Source organism: Chiloscyllium punctatum, chromosome 49 (assembly GCF_047496795.1).
Source record: "Chiloscyllium punctatum isolate Juve2018m chromosome 49, sChiPun1.3, whole genome shotgun sequence".
NCBI classification, from domain to species: domain Eukaryota; kingdom Metazoa; phylum Chordata; class Chondrichthyes; order Orectolobiformes; family Hemiscylliidae; genus Chiloscyllium; species Chiloscyllium punctatum.
The window spans coordinates 26,885,901-26,903,813 of NC_092787.1; the positions used below are offsets into that span (position 1 = coordinate 26,885,901).

Below are 17,913 nucleotides of genomic sequence, written 5' to 3' on the forward strand. Positions count from 1 at the left end.
TTCTGGGACTACGGGAATGCGTTTTACTCTTTCATTAGTTCACTGGCTAGGTGCATTACAGAGTGTGCGACATTGTGACACCTGGTATGTGGTAAGTAATATGAGCTTGGCTGGGGTACCAGTGAAGATGCCAAAGTAGGTTTCTCAATCCTGAACCAGAAGCAAAATAAAATTATCAAAGATTCCTACTCTTGACCACTTTCCGGTACCTCTTGCTGAAAAGTGCACGTGTATGCAGATTTAACTATTAAGTCCAAGTTTTTTTTTCACTGCAACAATTGCTGACTTGAGTGTCACAGCTCACTGGAGTAATTAATGGAGGGTGCCAATAGTATATGAAAATGATAATCATGCTGGGAGAGGAGAAGATTAAACAGAAAAGGGTAAATAAACCAACCTTATCTAATTGTGATGAAGGACATGCATGCTGCCAATGATTGGACAGTCTCAGTGGAGATTGGATAATTCTGACAGTAATTCTGAGTATATGATTCTTGGAGGTGATTTCATGGAATCACAGAATCCCTGCAATGCAGAAAGAGGTCATTCAGCCCATCAAGTCTGTACCAAACCACCCCAAAGAGCGTCCCACCTGGCTTTAGTATCTGAGGAGATACAATGGTGCTGAACATTGTGCATTCAACAGCAAACATTCTCACTACTTCTGACCTTATGATGGGAGGAAGGTCATTAATGACGCAGCTGAAAATGGTTGGACCGAATATCACTATCCTGAAAAATCCTGTAGCGATGTCCTGAGATGACTAAGCTCCAACAATCTCAACAATTTTTCTACATGTCAGGTATGATTCCAATTAGCAGAGAATCTGTCACTTGATACCCATTGATTCCATTATTGATCGGTCAAACGCAGCTTTGGTGTTAAGGGTTCTCACTCTCACTGTCATTCTCCCCTTGGGAATTCAGCTCTTTTGTCTATGTTTAAACTTAGGCTGTAATGTGGTCAGGAGCTGAGTGGTCCTGGTGGAACCCAAACTGGGCATTACTGTACAAGTGCTGCTTGATAGCACTGTTGATGTGTTCCATCACTTTACTGATCAAGAGTGGACTGAAAGGACAGTAATTGGCAGGGTTGGATTTGTCCTGCTTTTTGTGTATTAGAAATCCTGAGTAATTTTCCACATTGTCAGGTAGATGCCAGTGTTGTAGCTGTACTGCAACAGCTTGGCTATGGTAATATTGGGCAAGCATCCAAGTGAATCCTTTTTTTTTTTGAAATGGGATGCTATCCACCTGAATGTCCACATAAGCATACATTGGTGCAGTTTAGTATGTTGATGAAGTCCACCACTTTCATAATGCACCATCTGCTAAAACACAAATTTTGAAAGCTGGATGCAGTGGTATGATTATAATGACATTTATGGAAATGTGAATTAAACAAGGTGATTGGTCCAGTGGAAGCCAATAGGTTCTTTGACTTCCTTTAGTTTTGAGTCATGAATGCTAGGCAACAGCAAAATGCACCCAGAGTTTCTGTTCTTTGATATCCCCAGGTGGTGGAATGTGTCCAGACCCCTGTTGCTGGGAGCCATGTCTAACTCCTCTCAGCAGTCGAATCACTGCTCTGAAAAGGCAGCTAAATATTGAAATGAAGGTTAAGCAGGGAGCTGAAAACATGATCCAAATGTATTCAAATGGACCATCGAAGGTAAGATTTCTATGTTCCACTTTCACCAGACATTAAAGATTTTAGAGAAGTTATGTACTGCGTGGTGGTGCACTAGAATTAATATCACAAACTGCATACCCTTCGTTCTTACACATGTCCACTGAAGCTCTTGATTAGCTTTGGTGTCTTTTTGGTAGCTCTAAAGTTTGAATTTGATGGAAACGTTTGAATAGCACAGGATTTGACTTGAGCACAAAACTGGATTTAGTCAGAAAATTTATAATTTAAAAAAGTGCCTGGAAGCAGGCTGATGTGTAAAATTGCCTATTTAGAGCTTAAAAATGTGTTGCTGGAAAAGCGCAGCAGGTCAGGCAGCATCAAAGGAACAGGAGAATTGACGTTTCAGGCATAAGCCCTTCAGGAATGAAGAGGGTGTGCCAAGCAGGCTAAAATAATAGGAAGGGAGGAGGGACTTGGGGGAAGGGCATTGGGAATGCGATAGGTGGAAGGAGGTTAAGGTGGGGGGGTGGAGAGGTCAGGAAGAAGATTGCAGGTCAAGAAGGCGGTGCGGAGTCAGAGGGTTGGGACTGAGAAAAGGTGGGGGGGGGGAGGGGAAATGAAGCTGGAGAAATCTGCATTCATCCCTTGTGGTTGGAGGGTTCCTAGGCGGAAGATGAGGTGCTCTTCCTCCAGGCATTGTGTTGCCATGGTCTGGCGATTGAGGAGGCCAAGGAACTGCATGTCCTTGGCAGAGTGGGAGGGGGAGTTAGTGTTGAGCCACGGGGTGGTTGGGTTGGTTGGTGCAGGTGTCCCAGAGGTGTTTTCTGAAATGTTTCGCAAGGAGGTGACCTGTCTCCCCAATGTATAGGAGGCCACATCAGGTGCAGCGGATGCAGTAAATGATGTGTGTGGAGGTGCGGGTGAATTTGTGATGGATATGGAAGGATCCCTTGGGGCCTTGGAGGGAAGTGAGGGGGAGGTGTGGGCGCAAGTTTTGCACTACTTGCGGTTGCAGGGGAAGGTGCCGGGAGTGGAGGCTGGGTTGGTGGGGGGTGTGGACCTGACGAGGGAGTCACTGAGGGAGTGGTTTTTCTGGAATGCTGATAGGGGAGGGAAATATATCCTTGGAGGTGGCAGAAATGACAAAGGACCATCACCAGACCATGGCACACAACACCTGGAGGAAGAGCGCCTCATCTTCTGCCTAGGAGCCCTCCAACCACAAGGGATGAATGAATGTAGTCTTCTCTAGCCTCCTCATTACCTCTACCTCCACCTCCACCTCCTCCTCTCTCCCTTTTCCCATCCCCCCCCCCCCCCCCCACCCCCCCCAAACCTGTTCTCAGTCCCAACCCTTGGACCCAGCACCGCCTTCTTGACCTGCAATCGTCTTCCCGACCTCTCCGCTCCCACTCCCTCTTCGGCCTATCGCCCTCACCTTAGCCTCCTTCCACCTATCGCATTCCCAACGCCCCTCCTCCTTTATCTTAGCCTGCTTGGCACACCCTCCTCATTCCTGAAGAAGGGCTTATGCCCGAAACGTCGCTTCTCCTGCTCCTTTGCTGCCTGACCTGCTGTGCTTTTCCAGCAACACACTTTTCAGCTCTGATCTCCAGCAAATGCAGTCCTCACTTTCCTGTTTAAAGCTTATGTGGGATCATGTTCAAATAACAACTGTAATCAGTGGTGAAAATAGCCTCTTTATTCAGCAACCACAATAGCACATGTTTGAGGGAATAAAATCCCAAAGTACAGTTCTTACAAGAACCTCTTTATATACAGTTCTTATAAACTAAAATTCCATTACTATGGTGTTACATTGTTTTATCTATAGTACACAAAAAGGTTTGAGTGGCTTCTGTCCTGGAAGACGAGAGATGGGTTAAAACATGTGCTAAGTGCTGGCTGCTACTCCTGATAGGATTAAGTGTCTGTCTGGTCTGCTTCCATAATTAAGAGGCATTAGTCCTTTTGTCTTTTAAGTTAGGAAATGTCAGTTTAAAAAAATACTTGGCCTATATGCTCTAAATAAGTTAGAAATTATGCTGTACTTATAAAAAGAATAAAGGATACTAACTGATTACCACAGCTGGGTTGAGATTTGTTTATTGTTTGCAGGTGAGAGTTTCATTCATTCATGCAATTTCATAAGTGCTGTTTTGACTGTTTCTTAAAGGGATAATGGCCCAGTTAAAAGATATTTAACAATGGTAAGGTCCTAGGGAATGTTGCTGAACAAAGAGACCTTGGAGTGCTCCTTGAAAGTGGGGTTGCAGGTAAATAGGATAGTGAAGGCGGTGTTTGGTATGCTTTCCTTTTATTGATCAGAGTATTGTACAGGAGTTGGGAGGTCATGTTGCGGCTGTACAGGACATTGGTTAGGCCAGTGTTGGAATATTGCATGCAATTCTGATCTCCTTTGTATCGGAAGGATGTTGTGAAACTTGAAAAGGGTTCAGGAAAGATTTACAGGGATGTTGCCAGGGTTGGAGAATTTGAGCTATAGGGAGAGGCTGAACAGGCAGGCTGTTTTCCGTGGAGCGTCAGAGGCTGAGGGATGACCTTATAGAGGTTTACCAAATTTGAGGGGTATGGATAGGATAAATAGACAGTCTTTTCCCTGGAGTTGGGGAGTCCAGAAGTAGAGGGCATAGATTCAGGGTGAGATGGGAAAGGTATAAAAGAGACCCAAGGGGAAACTTTTTCACACAGAGGGTGGTACATGTATGGAATGAGCTGCCAGAGGATGTGGTGGAGGCTGGTACAATTGCAACATTTTAAGAGACATTTGGATGGGTATATGAATAGGAAGGGTTTGGAGGGATATGGGCCGGGTGCTAGCAGATGGGACTAGATTGGTTTGGGATACCTGGTCGGCATGGACAGGTTGGACTGAAGGGTCTGTTTCCATGCTGTACATCTCTGACTCTAAGTACATATTAATTGGAGAAAATGTTTGGTATTCTGTAATATATTCAGGTCTGAAAGTAAGGCCTGATTAATGTAATCTTTCCATAGTTTTGGTGGGTCATGGAGACATGATGGTTGTGATATTGTTCTTAATAGGTTATAGTTTTTGATGTAAGTAGGTCTGATAAGGGTTAAAGGTGTGAAGGAACAGTAAGGAATTTGGAAGTATTGCTTTAATTTTAGTCTATCTTGCAGTAGTAAAATATACTTCAGAACTGTGGTTTTATGAACGAATAAATCAAACCATGTTACAGTAATAACAGGTTAGTAAAGGGGGAATGAATGAACGAGGACCCAGTATTGGCACATATAGTGAGCTGGTGAGTGAGTTAATAAAGATAATCTATAAACGCACTTTCTCACCCTTAGAAGGGAGGAAGTTTCTGAAAAAGGACAATATTTGAAATTAGAGTTAAAAATTGATTGGGGGGGTCATCTAATTTTTGATTTTCTTTGCTTGGAATGAGAAGATTGTGTTTTGAAGCGATCATGTTTTGTTGTGAGAACTTTTGAAAAATTTACTTAAAATAGTTGCATAGCTACTAAATCATATCTAATAGAGTAACAGTTGATAATAGACAATGTATGTAATGTGATGCATTTAAAGGTTACAGTTTGTTTGTGATAACTCTCAATGTTTTAGATCTACCAAATGTTAATGCTTACCTTCTGTGAGGACTCACCTGGCCTTTGTTCTATTTTTTGACAGTCATTCAGCAGTGTTGGAAAAGTTTCAGTACACCATGCTACCATATCAGCACTGTAACATTTCTTTTGTCACTATGCTCCTCTTTTTTTTTTCTCTCATGCTCGAGTCTGATCTGCGAAAGTGATGTTGTGACATGGAGACAGTCAAATCAAATCAGCCTTTCTACCTATATATTTGTAACACCGTAAACCATTTGAAGATGCACAGTTATTTCAATGATTCCTAATCAGACTTCTGAATAGCCAACCCAGACTTGATGGATAATTTCTTAGTATGACTATGAAAAAATAGTCATTAATGAATAGTTTGTATCTTAAACAAAAGACTTAATAATTTACTAAATAGACAACTTTAGCAGGATAAACTAGATAATCTAATAAATTTGTATGTGTTAAACCCAAGTCTCATAATCAGACAAAGAAGCACAGATAAGTAGTAAATAAAAGAAATAACAAATTTGGACGTATTATAGAGTCACATAGAAATGTACAATGTGGAAATTGACCCATCGGTCCACCTCGTCCATGCCGATCAGATATCCCAACCCAATCCAGTCGCACCTGCCAGCACCTGGCCCATATCCCTCCAAACCCTTCCTGTTCATATACCCATTCAGATGCCTCTTAAATGTTGCAATTGTACTGGTCTCCACCATTCCTCTAGCAGCTCATTCCATACACTCCCCACTCTCTGCATGAAAAGGTTGCCCCTTAGGTCTCTCATAGTTTTCCCCCCTCCCCTTTCACCCTAAACCTATGCCCTTTAATTCTGGACTCCTTGTGGCACTCCACTGGTCACAGGCCTCCAGCCTGAAAAATGACCCCTGTCTTCTACCTTTTGAGCCAGTTCTATATCCAAGTGGCTCGTTCTCCCTGTACACCATGAGACCTAACCTTGCTAACCAGTATCCCATGAAGAACCTTGTCAAACGAAGTCCATGTAGATAATGTCTACTGCTCTGCCCTCATCAATCCTCTTTGTTACTATTTCAAAAAAACTCAATCAAGTTTGTGAGACATGATTTTCCACACACACACAACCATGCTGACTATCCCTAATCAGTCCTTGCCTTTCCAAATGCATGTATATCCTGTCCTCGATTCCCTCCAACAACATGCCCACCACCAATGTCCGGCTCATCGGTCAGTAGTTCTCTGCCTTGTCCTTACCACCTTTCTTAAACAGTGACACCATGTTAGCCAACCTCCAGTCTTCTGATACCTCACCTGTGACTGCCGATGATACAAATATCTCAGGAAGAGGCCCAGCAATCACTTCCTTAACTTCCCACAGTCTAGAGTATACCTGATCAGGTCCTGGGTATTTATCCACTTTTGTGTTTCAAGATATCCAGCACTTCCTCCTCTGAAATATGGACATTTTTTCAAGATATCGCTATCTATTTCACTGTTCTATATCTTGCATGTCCTTTTTCCTCAGTAAACAGTGATGCAGAATACTCGTTTAGTTTCTCCCCCATTTCCTGCTTTTCCACATAAGCTGCCTTGCTGATCTTTGAGGGGCCCTATTTTCTCCCTAGTTACCCTTTTGTCCTTGATGTATTTATAAAATCCCTTTGGATTCTCCTTAATTCTATTTGCCAAAGCTATCTCATGTCCCTTGTTTTTGCCCTCCTGATTTTCCTCAAGTGTACACTTACAGCCTTTATACTCTAAGGATTTATTCGATCTAGCCTGTCTGCCTGACCTGTGCTTCCTTTTTCTTAACCTTCAATTTCTTTAGTCATCTTCAGGAGGTTTAGCTTGAATAAAGAAACAATGAGTAACAGGAGGAGGATTGGGATTGCATAGTATTTTTGGTCTTTTTTTAATCTTTCCAGCTTGCCTTGTTAATTACAGTAGCTACTGAATACAGGAAATGTGCAAAGGTATTTCTCAGTGGCGATAGGTTGGATGGGAGAGGATTATGTCGAGAAGGTATGGGTGGTCAGTCTCTTGGCAATTGGTGCCTTAGGGTTTAGTGATTTTTGGTACTAATGCTCAATAATGCAATCTGTATAGTTCATGTTGAGAGGGGAACAGGCAAACGTTTCAAAGTAACAGTTTTTGGTTGACGGAGCGGATGAAGTTTTGGAGTTGTGGCATAGAAATATTGCTAAGATGACAATAAGGTCAAGAGTGATGCTTGGCTACACAATGAGTAGTTTAAATGCACTTCAGCTGGATAGCTGCATTTGTGACTTCATTGGTATTATTACATGTTTTATTTATACAGTCACATTGGAGTTTTAGCTGGTCTGAGATATCACAGAGGGCATAATCTTCAGAAGAGATCACATTTAAGATAAATGAAGTATTTCTTCTCTGTGGGTACAGAATCTGTGGAATTCTTTGCAGAGGACTGTCAAGACTATGTCATGAAATATATTCAATGTGGAATTGAGGATGATCAGTTCAGCGGCTAGCTAATTGAATTGCAGAACTGGCTTGATGGACTGAATTCTGCTCCTACGTCTTATACTCTAACCCTGCTCTAAGCATACGTTCAATCACTGAAATAACCCTCTACTATCACCATCATCTTCTTGCCTCTTGGCTAGTTTTGGATCCAACGTGCCATTTTGTTTTGGATCTCTCCGGTTCTTAATTTATTAACTGATATACCAGGTGGGACATGAAGAATGGGTTACATCTGAACTGGAGGGACACAAATGCCCTAGGTGGGAGATTTGCTCGTGTGATTTGGGAGGATTTAAACTAGTTTGGCGGGGGGGTGGGAATCAAAGCCACACATGAGGGGGACAGTTGCAGATGGGGCAGTGACAGGATGTAGTGAATCTATCGGGAAGGTTTCTCATGCAATGAAACAAAGGAATCAGTTCAAGTGTCTGCTTTAACACAAGGAGTGTCAGAAACAAGAGTGACTAACTTAGCATGAATCAGTACTTGGGGCTATGATGTTGTGGCCACAACGGAGATGTGGGTTTCACAGGGGCAGGAATAGTTGCTTGATGTTCCAGGGTTTAGAACGTTTTAAAAAGAACAGGGAGGTTGGAAAAAGAGGGGATGTAGCATTTCTAATCGGAGAGTGCATCACAACTACAGAAACAAAGGTTATTGAGGAAGGTTTGTCTACTGAGTCAGTATGGGTGAAAGTTAGGAACAGCAAGGGATCAGCCACTGCATTGGGGATTTTCTACAGACCCCCTAATAGCAGTCGAGAGATTGAAGAACTCTGAGGTGGGCAGATTCTGGAAAAATGCAGATGTAGCAGGGTGGTTATGGGTGATTTCAACTTTCCCAGTATCGACTGGAACCTCCTAAGTGCAGATGGATTGGATGGAGCCATTTTTGTCAGGTGTTCAGGAGGGTTTCCTTACTCAGTATGTAGACAGACCGATGAGGGGAGAGGCCATTTTGGATTTGGTGCTCAGCAATGAGCCCAGACAGGTGTCAGATCTCGCAGTGGGAGGACTCTTTGGTAACAGTGATCACAACTGCCTCACATTTACCATAGCCTTCGAGAGGGAAAGGAGCAATTACGAAAGGAAGATATTTAATTGGGAAAAAGGAAATTCTGACACTATCAGACAGGAGTTGGGAAGTACAGACTGGGAGCAATTGTTCCACAGGGTACAGCAGATATGTAGAGAATATTTAAGGAGCAGTTATTGCGAGAGATACACAAATTTGTTCCTTTTGAGACTGGTAAGATTAAGGAACCTTGGATGATGAGAACAGAGGAGCTTCTTTTCAAAAGGAAGAAAGCAGCTCACGTAAGGTGGAGGAAGCAAGGATCTAGCAGGTTTTAGAGCATTACAGGCTTGCTAGAGAGGAGCTCAGAAATTGACTGAGGATAGCCAGGAGGGGGCACAAAAAAGGCTTAGTAAAAGGGATTAGGGAGAACCCAAAGGCATTTTACTCATGAGGAATAAGAGAATGATCAGGGAGAAGGTAGGGCCGATCAGGGATAGCAGAGAGAACTTGTGCGTAGAGTCTGAGCAGATAGGGGAAGCCCTAAATGAGTTTTATTTTTTGCTTTGGTTTTCACTAAGGAAAGGGACCTTGTTGTGAATGAAAACTGAGGAGCTGAGGTACAGACTTGACCAGATCAAGATTGATGAAGTTGATGTGCTGGAAAGTTTGCAAAAACACTAAGATTGAAAAGTCCCCAGGGCCAGACCAGATTTATCATAGGCTGCTCTGGGAAGCAAGAAAGGAGGTTGCTAAGCCACTGGCGATGATATTTGCCCCCTCACTCTCCATGGGAGTCGTACTGGAGGATTGGAAGGAGGCAAATGTTGCTCCTCTTCTCAAGAAGGGCAATAGGGAAATCCTTGGCAATTGCAGACCAGTCAGTCTTACATCTGTGGTCAGCAAAGTTTTGGAAAGATATGAGAGATAAGATTTTATGACTATTTGGCAAAGCATTGTGTGATTAAAGGCAGTCAGCATGGCTTTGGGAGGGACAGGTCATGTGCCTCAAATTTTATTGAGTTCTTTAAGGAGGTGTCAAGACAGGTCGATGAAGGTCAAGTAGTTGGTGTGGTGTATGTGGACTTCAAGGTATTTGGTAAGGTTCCCTGTGGTAGGCTCATTCATAAATTCAGGGAGTATGGGGTACAGGGAGATTTTGGCTGTCTGGATTCAGAATTGGCTGGCTGACAGAAGGCAGAGAGTGGTTGTAGATGGAAAGTATTCTGCCTGGAGGTTTGTGTTGAGTGGGGTCCCGCAGGGCTCAGTACCTTTGCTCTTTGTAGTTTTTATAAATGACTTGGATGAGGACATTGAAGGGTGGGTTAGTAAATTTGCAGATGAGACAAAGGTTGGAGGTGTTGTCGATTAGTATCGAGGACTATTGCAGGCTGCAGCGCAACATAGGATGCAGCGCTGGGCTGTGAAATGGCAGATGGAGTTCAACCTGGATAAATGCAAAGTGATGCATTTTGGAAGGTCAAGATCGAACTCGAATGCTGAATATAGGATTAAAGACAGGATTCTTGGCAGTGTGGAGGAACAGAGGGATCTGGGTGTGTAAGTACATCCCTCAAAGTTGCCACCCAAGCTGATAGGGTTGTTAAGAAAGCATGTGGTGTCTTGGCTTTCATTAACAGGGGGGTAGAGTTTAAGAGCCGCGAGGTTTTGCTGCAGCTCTACAAGTTCCTGGTGAGATCACACTTGGAATATTGTGTCCAGTTCTAGTCGCCCTACTATAGGAAAGATAGAGGCTTTGGAGAGGATGCAAAGAAGGTTTACCAGGATGTTGTCTGGACTGGAGGGCTTGTCTTATGAGGAAAGGTTGAATAAGCTCGAACTTCTCTCCAGAGAGGAGACCTGACTGAGGGATACAAGATAATGAGAGGAATAGATAGAGTCCATACAGCATGGAAACAGACCCTTCGCTCCAACCCGTCCATACTAACCAGATATCCCAACCCAATCTAGTCCCACCTGCCAGCACCCGTCCCATATCCCTCCAAACCATACCAATTCATATACCTATCCAAATGCCTCTTAAATGTTGCAATTGTACCAGCCTCCACCACATCCTTTGGCAGCTCATTCTACACACATATCACCCTCTGCGTGAAAATGTTGCCCCTTGGGTCTCTTTTATATCTTGCCCCTCGCACCCTAAACTTATGCCCTCCAGTTCTGGCCTCCCCAACCCCAGGGAAAAGACTTTGTCTATTTATCATAATTTTGTAAACCTCTATCAGGTCACCTCAGCCTCTGGTGCTCCAGGGAAAATAGCCCCAGCCTGTTCAGCCTCTCCCTATAGCTCAGATCCTCCAACCCTGACAACATCCTTGTAAATCTTTTCTGAACCCTTTCAAGTTTCACAACATCTCTCCGTTAGGAAGGAGACCAGAATTGCATGCAATATTCCAACAGTGGCCTAACCAATGTCCCGTATAGCCGCAACATGACCTTCCAACCCCTGTACTCAATACTCTGCCCAATAAAGGAAAGCATACCAAACACCGCCTTCACTATCCTATCTACCTGTGACTCCACTTTCAAGGAGCTATGAACCTGCACTCCAAGGTCTCTTTGTTCAGCAACACTCCCTAGGACCTTACCATTAAGTGTATATGTCCTGCTAAGATTTGCTTTCCCAAAATGCAGCACCTCGCATTTATCTGAATTAAACTCCATCTGCCACTTCAGCCCATTGGCCCATCTGATCCAGATCCTGTTGTAATCTGAGGCAACCCTCTTTGCTGTCCACTACACCTCCAATTTTGGTGTAATCTGCAAACTTACTAGCTATACCTCCTTAAACTCGCATCCAAATCACTTATGTAAATGACAAAAAGTAGAGGGCCCAGCACTGATTCTTGTGGCACTCCACTGGTCACAGGCATCCAGTCTGAAAAACAACCTTCCTCCACCACCACCCTCTGTCTTCTACCTTTTGAGCCAGTTCTGTATCCAAATGGCTAGTTCTCCCTGTATTCCATGAGATCTAACCTTGCTAATCAGTCTCCCATGGGGATCGCCTTACTGAAGTCCATATAGATCACATCTACTGCTCCGCCCTCATCAATCTTCTTTGTTACTACTTCAAAAAAAACTCAACCAGGTTTGTGAGACATGATTTCCCACACACACAGCCATGTTGACTGTCCCTAATCAGTCCTTGCCTTTCCAAATACATGTACATCCTATCCCTCAGGATTCCCTCCAACAACTTGCCCACCACTGAGGTCAGGCTCACCGGTCTATAGTTCCCTGGCTTGTCTTTACCACCCTTCTTAAACAGTGGCACCATGTTTGCCAACCTCCAGTGTTCTGGCACCTCACCTGTGGCTATCAATGATACAAATATCTCAGCAAGAGGCCCAGCAATCACTTCTCTAGCTTCCCACAGAGTTCTCTGGTACACCTGGTCAGGTCCTGGGGATTTCTCCACCTGTATGCATTTCAAGACATCCAGCACTTCCTCCTCTGTAATCTGGATGTTTTGCAAGATGTCACCATCTCTTTCCCTACAGTCTATATCTTCCATATCCTTTTCCACAGTAAATACTGATGCAAAATATTCATTTAGTATCTCCCCCATTTTCTGTGGCTCCACACAAAGGCCACCTTGCTGATCTTTGAGGGGCCCTATTCTCTCCCTAGTTACCCTTTTGTTCTTTGATCTATTTGTAAAATAGCCAGAGACTTTTCCCCAGGGCAGGATTGACTGGTACAAGTGGCCATAGTTTTAAGATGTTAAGAGAAAGGTATAGAGGAGAGCCAGAGGTAGGTACTTTACGCAGAGTTGTGAATGCATGGAATGCATTACCAGCGGCGGTGGTGGAAGCAGAGTCATTAGGGATATTTAAGCAACTGCTGGACGTGCACATGGATAGCAGAGAGTTGAGGGGTGTGTAGGTTAAATTATTATTTTACATTAGGATTAAACTTCAGCTCAACATTGTGGGCCTAAGAGTCGGTTCTGTGCTGTACTTTTCTATGTTCTATGTCCTATGAGGGACCTTAGCAAAATCTTTTGCTCAAAGTTCAGGTAGACCACATCAAATGTCTTGCACTCATCAACATTCCTGATTATCTCTTTAAAAATTGATTAAATGTGACCTTCTCTGTAACAGATCCATGCTGACCCTTCTTGATTTCACTTGGAGGATATCGATCAGATATATTCCATCCCTCTGAAGTCTTTCTAATAACTTCACTACTGTGATTAAACTGACTGATCTATATTTCCCTTGTCTATACCCTCCACCATTTTTAAATAATGGGACAAAGTAAGCAGTCCTCTTTGCTAAACTCACTATTTTCCTAATCTAGACATGCTTCCTCTGCTTTCCAGACTTGTTTATTCACGTTTTAATTTCGCATTCCATCTGTTTCTTTCCCCTCTGATTTACTTGACAGGATCCTATTCCCTGTTAATCCTAGTTTAAATTCACCCCAAGAGCATAAGCAGATCTGAGGATGTTGATCACATCCCAGTTCAGACATAACCTCACTATCTTGTATTGTTCCCACTTCCCTCAGAAACATCCCCTGCCTTCAGAATCTAAAGCCCTCTCTATTGCACCATCTCTCCAGCTATAATGTTCAAGTCTTACACTCACTAAGGTGTGTTACAAGTTCTGCTTTTCAATTTCCTACTTAATTCCTTCACGTCTGCTTGCAGGACCTCATTTCTCAAGTCTTTATCGTCTCCATGTGGACCACCACCTGTGCCTGTTGATCATCTTCCTTCAGAATGCCCTGCAGCTGCTCTGTCACATCCTTGACCCAGACAACAATACCTGAGTCACATCTAGGGCCACAGAATATCTGTCTACTCACTCACATTCCCTATCATTATTGACCTTTGAAACAATCACTGTCATTGACTTTCTCCCTCACAGGTGGGCCACCCACAATGCCACACCCTTGCCTCTGACTGCCTGGTGTCCACAGAGATGACTTCACACTCACCACTTTTCAAGGTTGACAAAACCTGCAGAGGAGATGCTCTCAGGGTTCCCTTACTATTTGCCTGGTCCCTCCTTCAGTTTGGCAATCACCCGTTCCTCCTCCGCCTGTATTTTGTTATTCAGCAGGGTGACCACATCCTGAAATCCCACAAACTCCAGGTTGCTCTCGGTCAAAAACCTGGAGTTCAAGTTCCTCCAGCCAGTGGCACCTCCTGCATACGTGTGTCATCAGACTACCAGGAGCATCTAGGATTTCCTGCATAATGCAGGATTTGCCTGAACTCCTAGACACATCTCAACTGAATAAAATACAAACATTAGTTTTATTTTACCCTGTTGTTACTTTAGTACAGTATAGACTATTAAACCTTATTCTTGTTTGGTCCCAATCAGATCAGCCTTTGATCTTTCTGCTTTTCTGTGAGGGTCCTCCCCTCACTTGCTCTGCTGCAATGCTGACTACTGTCACCTGCTCTTTTGAATTTTTTTTTGCTTCTGCTAAATAAAATGATCCAAGGAAAATGAATTATTTTGTCTGATTTCCTTAATGGAAATTGCTTCCTCTTTGAACAAATTGCTTAAAAGTAAACTGAACTGTGATTGTTTCCAGGATCGTAAAATGTTAGCAGCAGCGCAACAGATGTTACAAGCCAGCAAAATAAAGATTGATATAATCCGAATGCAGATCCTAAAAATAAATCACGCCGTTGGACCATCTGAGGATAACGGTGACAGCATAGGTGGGTGCCAGAAATAGGAAGCATGCTGAAAATGTATCTATATCACAGTTCCTGTTTGGCCTTTACTTGTAAATAATGTTTGCGAGTGTGCAGTCTGTGCACTGTTATTGGCTGTTATATCACTTCAATGGATGGCCCCTTGTCTAGAAACTTTTGCTTGTGATGCTCTGAACCAATAGTTAAGAACTGTGCTACAGCAGCCCAAAACCTCATTCTGTGAGCATGTCACTGATTACTTAACACAAGGGAGACTGTCAGCTCTGAGGCACAAGAGATGTAACTGCTTTCTCTCTGCATCGTGTCTGTAGACACACTGCACCAGTGATTTAAGCGCTATGATCAAATGGCACTTTGCCAACTGAGAGGATGGAAAAGTAACTTTCTCACAACATCCAAATATCACTTTGTTAGCCCTTTTAATATGATATTTTTTTCCATCCAATCTTTCTCGCACCCTGTGGGGATGCATCTGATATCCCCGCACCATTTTCCAACTTGCCTTGGTTAACTTGTGTTTATGGTATATTAGCCATGCAGTTTAGCTGTTGGCTGTCATCCTTACCTAATATCTTTTTATAAATAGATCATTTAAAAAATAAAAGTTTTAGCCACTCCAAGAAACCATATCTTACTGCTGAGACTGTTTGACCTCACTTTCTACTTTTTTTGGGTTGCAACAAAGGAATCATCAGTCCTTTGGAGCTGCGAATTGAAGAATTGAGACACCATCTCTGGGTTGAGTCTGCAATAGCAGAAGGTGCAAAAAATGCAGTGAAGTTGCTGGAAGGAAGGAGAATCCAGGACAAGAAAGTTCTTTTTGAGGTATATTGAAGCTAATATGGGATAATAGCACAATTTATGCTAAATGAGTGAGACTGAGGAAACCTACCAAAAATGATTTCTAATTCAATTATGGAAAAACAGGTTACATTTGGTAAAATACTGCAGACGCTGGAAATACTGAAAAAGCTTTAAAAATCAGAATTACTGAAGATTCTCAGCAAGTCGGGCAGTATCTGGAGAAAGAAAAAGCAAAAAAAAATTGTTAATCTTTCAGCTTGATGTCCTTTTTCATCAGAACTAGACAAGTAAAAGTTTTTAAGTACATGTAGATTCTGAGGAAAAAGGGTTGGGAGGTGAAATTCAAACAAAGGAGGAAGAGCATTAATGGGACAGAAGTCAGTATTCAGTAAATGATAAAGGGGTTGATTGTGTAAGACTAAAAGGAGATGGTAATGGGACATGTAAAAGAAAAGACAGTCGAGAGGAGGTGGATTAGGGACCAGGTTGAGTGAGAAAATGGGGGTAGTAGTTATGATCTGACGTTGCTCAACTGAATATTAAATTTGGAAGGATTTAAAGTACTTAATTGAAAAACTCAATGCAACTTCTCAAATTTCCAATGAATTTACTTGAAATCATGTAGAAGACTGGAGACCAGGGTGGGAATGGGACGGCAACTAATCCAAAGCAATGTTCTGGGGGCATAGGTTTGCATCCTATGTGGCAAATGATGAAATTTAAATTCAATGTATAGTTTAAAAAGGCAACTATTGTTGTTTGTCATAAATCCATCTAATTCTCTAATCAATTTCATTTTATTTGGGGTTTAAAAGCTTAAATATGATTTATTGATCTAGATCATAAATGTATGGGATATCTTTTGCAAACCTTTTGTTATATGCTTATGGGAATGAAGAATTTGCACTTGTGTAGCTTCCTATCTCATAAGATATCTCAAAGCCATTAATTATTTACTGTATATGCTTTTGCACAGTCCAGTCTGACAAATTGCAGTTAGATGACAATGTTGATTTGAGGAATACTGTGAAAATGTACTTGCTTTTTTGAGTTAAGTCAGTGGAGACCTAATGCCTACCTACTTTGGGGCCTTCAATTTAAGATTAAAGAAAATACAGCATCTGTGTTAATAACATTCTGATCCCTGATTTTTCTCTCTCCTCTTGAGCGCACTTTTTGTTTCTCTAGCTTGTTTTAAATATGTGCCCACCAGTTTTCTGTTCCCCATTGCATCCATTTCAAATTGTTCCCATCACTTATTTGCCCATCCTTGCCTTCTCCAACCATACATTGTACTGTTAGATCCTCCAACTCTAGCCTATTGTTTCACCTCTTTTCTCCCTCTACTTCATAACTGGTGTCTAATTTACAACACTTTAGGTCCTATTGTAAGGAATTCCTTTTCAACTTGTCATTTTATCACCTTTTTTATAAAGACACCTGAAAACCCATCTTATGGGCCATGCTCCTTTTGCTTTTCCTTTGATATGCCTTAGGATATCACTATGCCTGAAAATATTATGGACACTTGCTGGCTACGCTTAAACATGCCGAATAAATGGTTTTTTGGCAAGGCACCAGAAAGCTGTGTTTGTGGAATCGTATCTCAGCGTGAATTTGTCTTCAGGAAGAAGGGAAAATTGGGAAGAAAAAGTTTATTCACATGTCTCATCATGATGTTTCAAAAGTAACATGATCTTACAATGTGAACAAATATTTTTTTCAAGAATAAAATTGATTTGCATTTGATACTAGGCGCAGTTGCAATTGCAGGAGTCAGTCCAGAAAATGGATCTGCTTCGCATGTCACTAGATTGCTACCTGAGTGAGCTCCCTCATGGTCACCCAAAACATGAAGTTATCAAAGAAGAGCTGGAAATGATGAATTCTCCCTCAGCAGCACTAACTAGTGTTGGAGCATCGTACCTCTCTGCACCCTTTATCAAATCAGCTGCACTTACAGGTAGAATTTCTGTTTCTTTTTAAAATGTAATTGTTAGGCAAAGATGTTAACTGATTAATATAGTAACATTACAAGCCTCTACCAGCAAGGCAAACTTGATTGAATTTTTGTGTAAGTAACCAACAAGATGGAGGGAAGAGCAGTAGACTTTGTTTACCTGGACTTTAGTAAAATCTTTGACAAGGTTCCACACGGTAGACTAATTAGTAAAGTTAGACTCAGTCGGATTCAAGGTAACCTTGCCAATTGGATATAAAATTGGCTTAACAGCTGGAGACAGAGAATGATTGATCGTGGAGGGTTGTTTTATGCACTGGGAGCCTGTGATCAGTGGTGTTTCACAGGGATTGGTGCTGGGTCCACTTTTTTGTTTGTCATTTAGATAAATGATTGAGATATAGAAGACATAGTTGATAAGTTTGCAGATGACACCAAGATTGGTGATATAGTGGACAGTGAAGAAGGTTATCTAAGATTACTAGGAGATCTTGTTCTTTTTGGGCTGAAGTTGAAGTTTAATTTGGATAAATAGGAGGTATTGCATTTTGGTAAAGCAAGAAAGGGCAGGTCTGGTATAATTAAATTAGGGCCTTGGATAATGTTGTAGAGCAGAGCCACCCAGGGGTTTAGGCGCAAAAGTGTTAGTATCCAGCCCAGTATGTGTAATATCTGTTTCAATTTTATACAAATCTTCCC

General features: G+C 42.2%; 1 protein-coding gene across 1 annotated transcript in view; it reads left to right on the forward strand.

The window, feature by feature from the left end:
* Window positions 1-17,913, forward strand: part of LOC140469458 (serine/threonine-protein kinase N2-like) — a 53,476-nt gene that overhangs the window by 3,002 nt on the left and 32,561 nt on the right. The window contains exons 3-6 of the mRNA XM_072565997.1: window positions 1,518-1,672; window positions 14,324-14,453; window positions 15,136-15,275; window positions 17,010-17,217. Coding sequence (XP_072422098.1) covers window positions 1,518-1,672; window positions 14,324-14,453; window positions 15,136-15,275; window positions 17,010-17,217 — 633 coding nt within the window. The remainder of the gene's footprint in view (window positions 1-1,517; window positions 1,673-14,323; window positions 14,454-15,135; window positions 15,276-17,009; window positions 17,218-17,913) is intronic.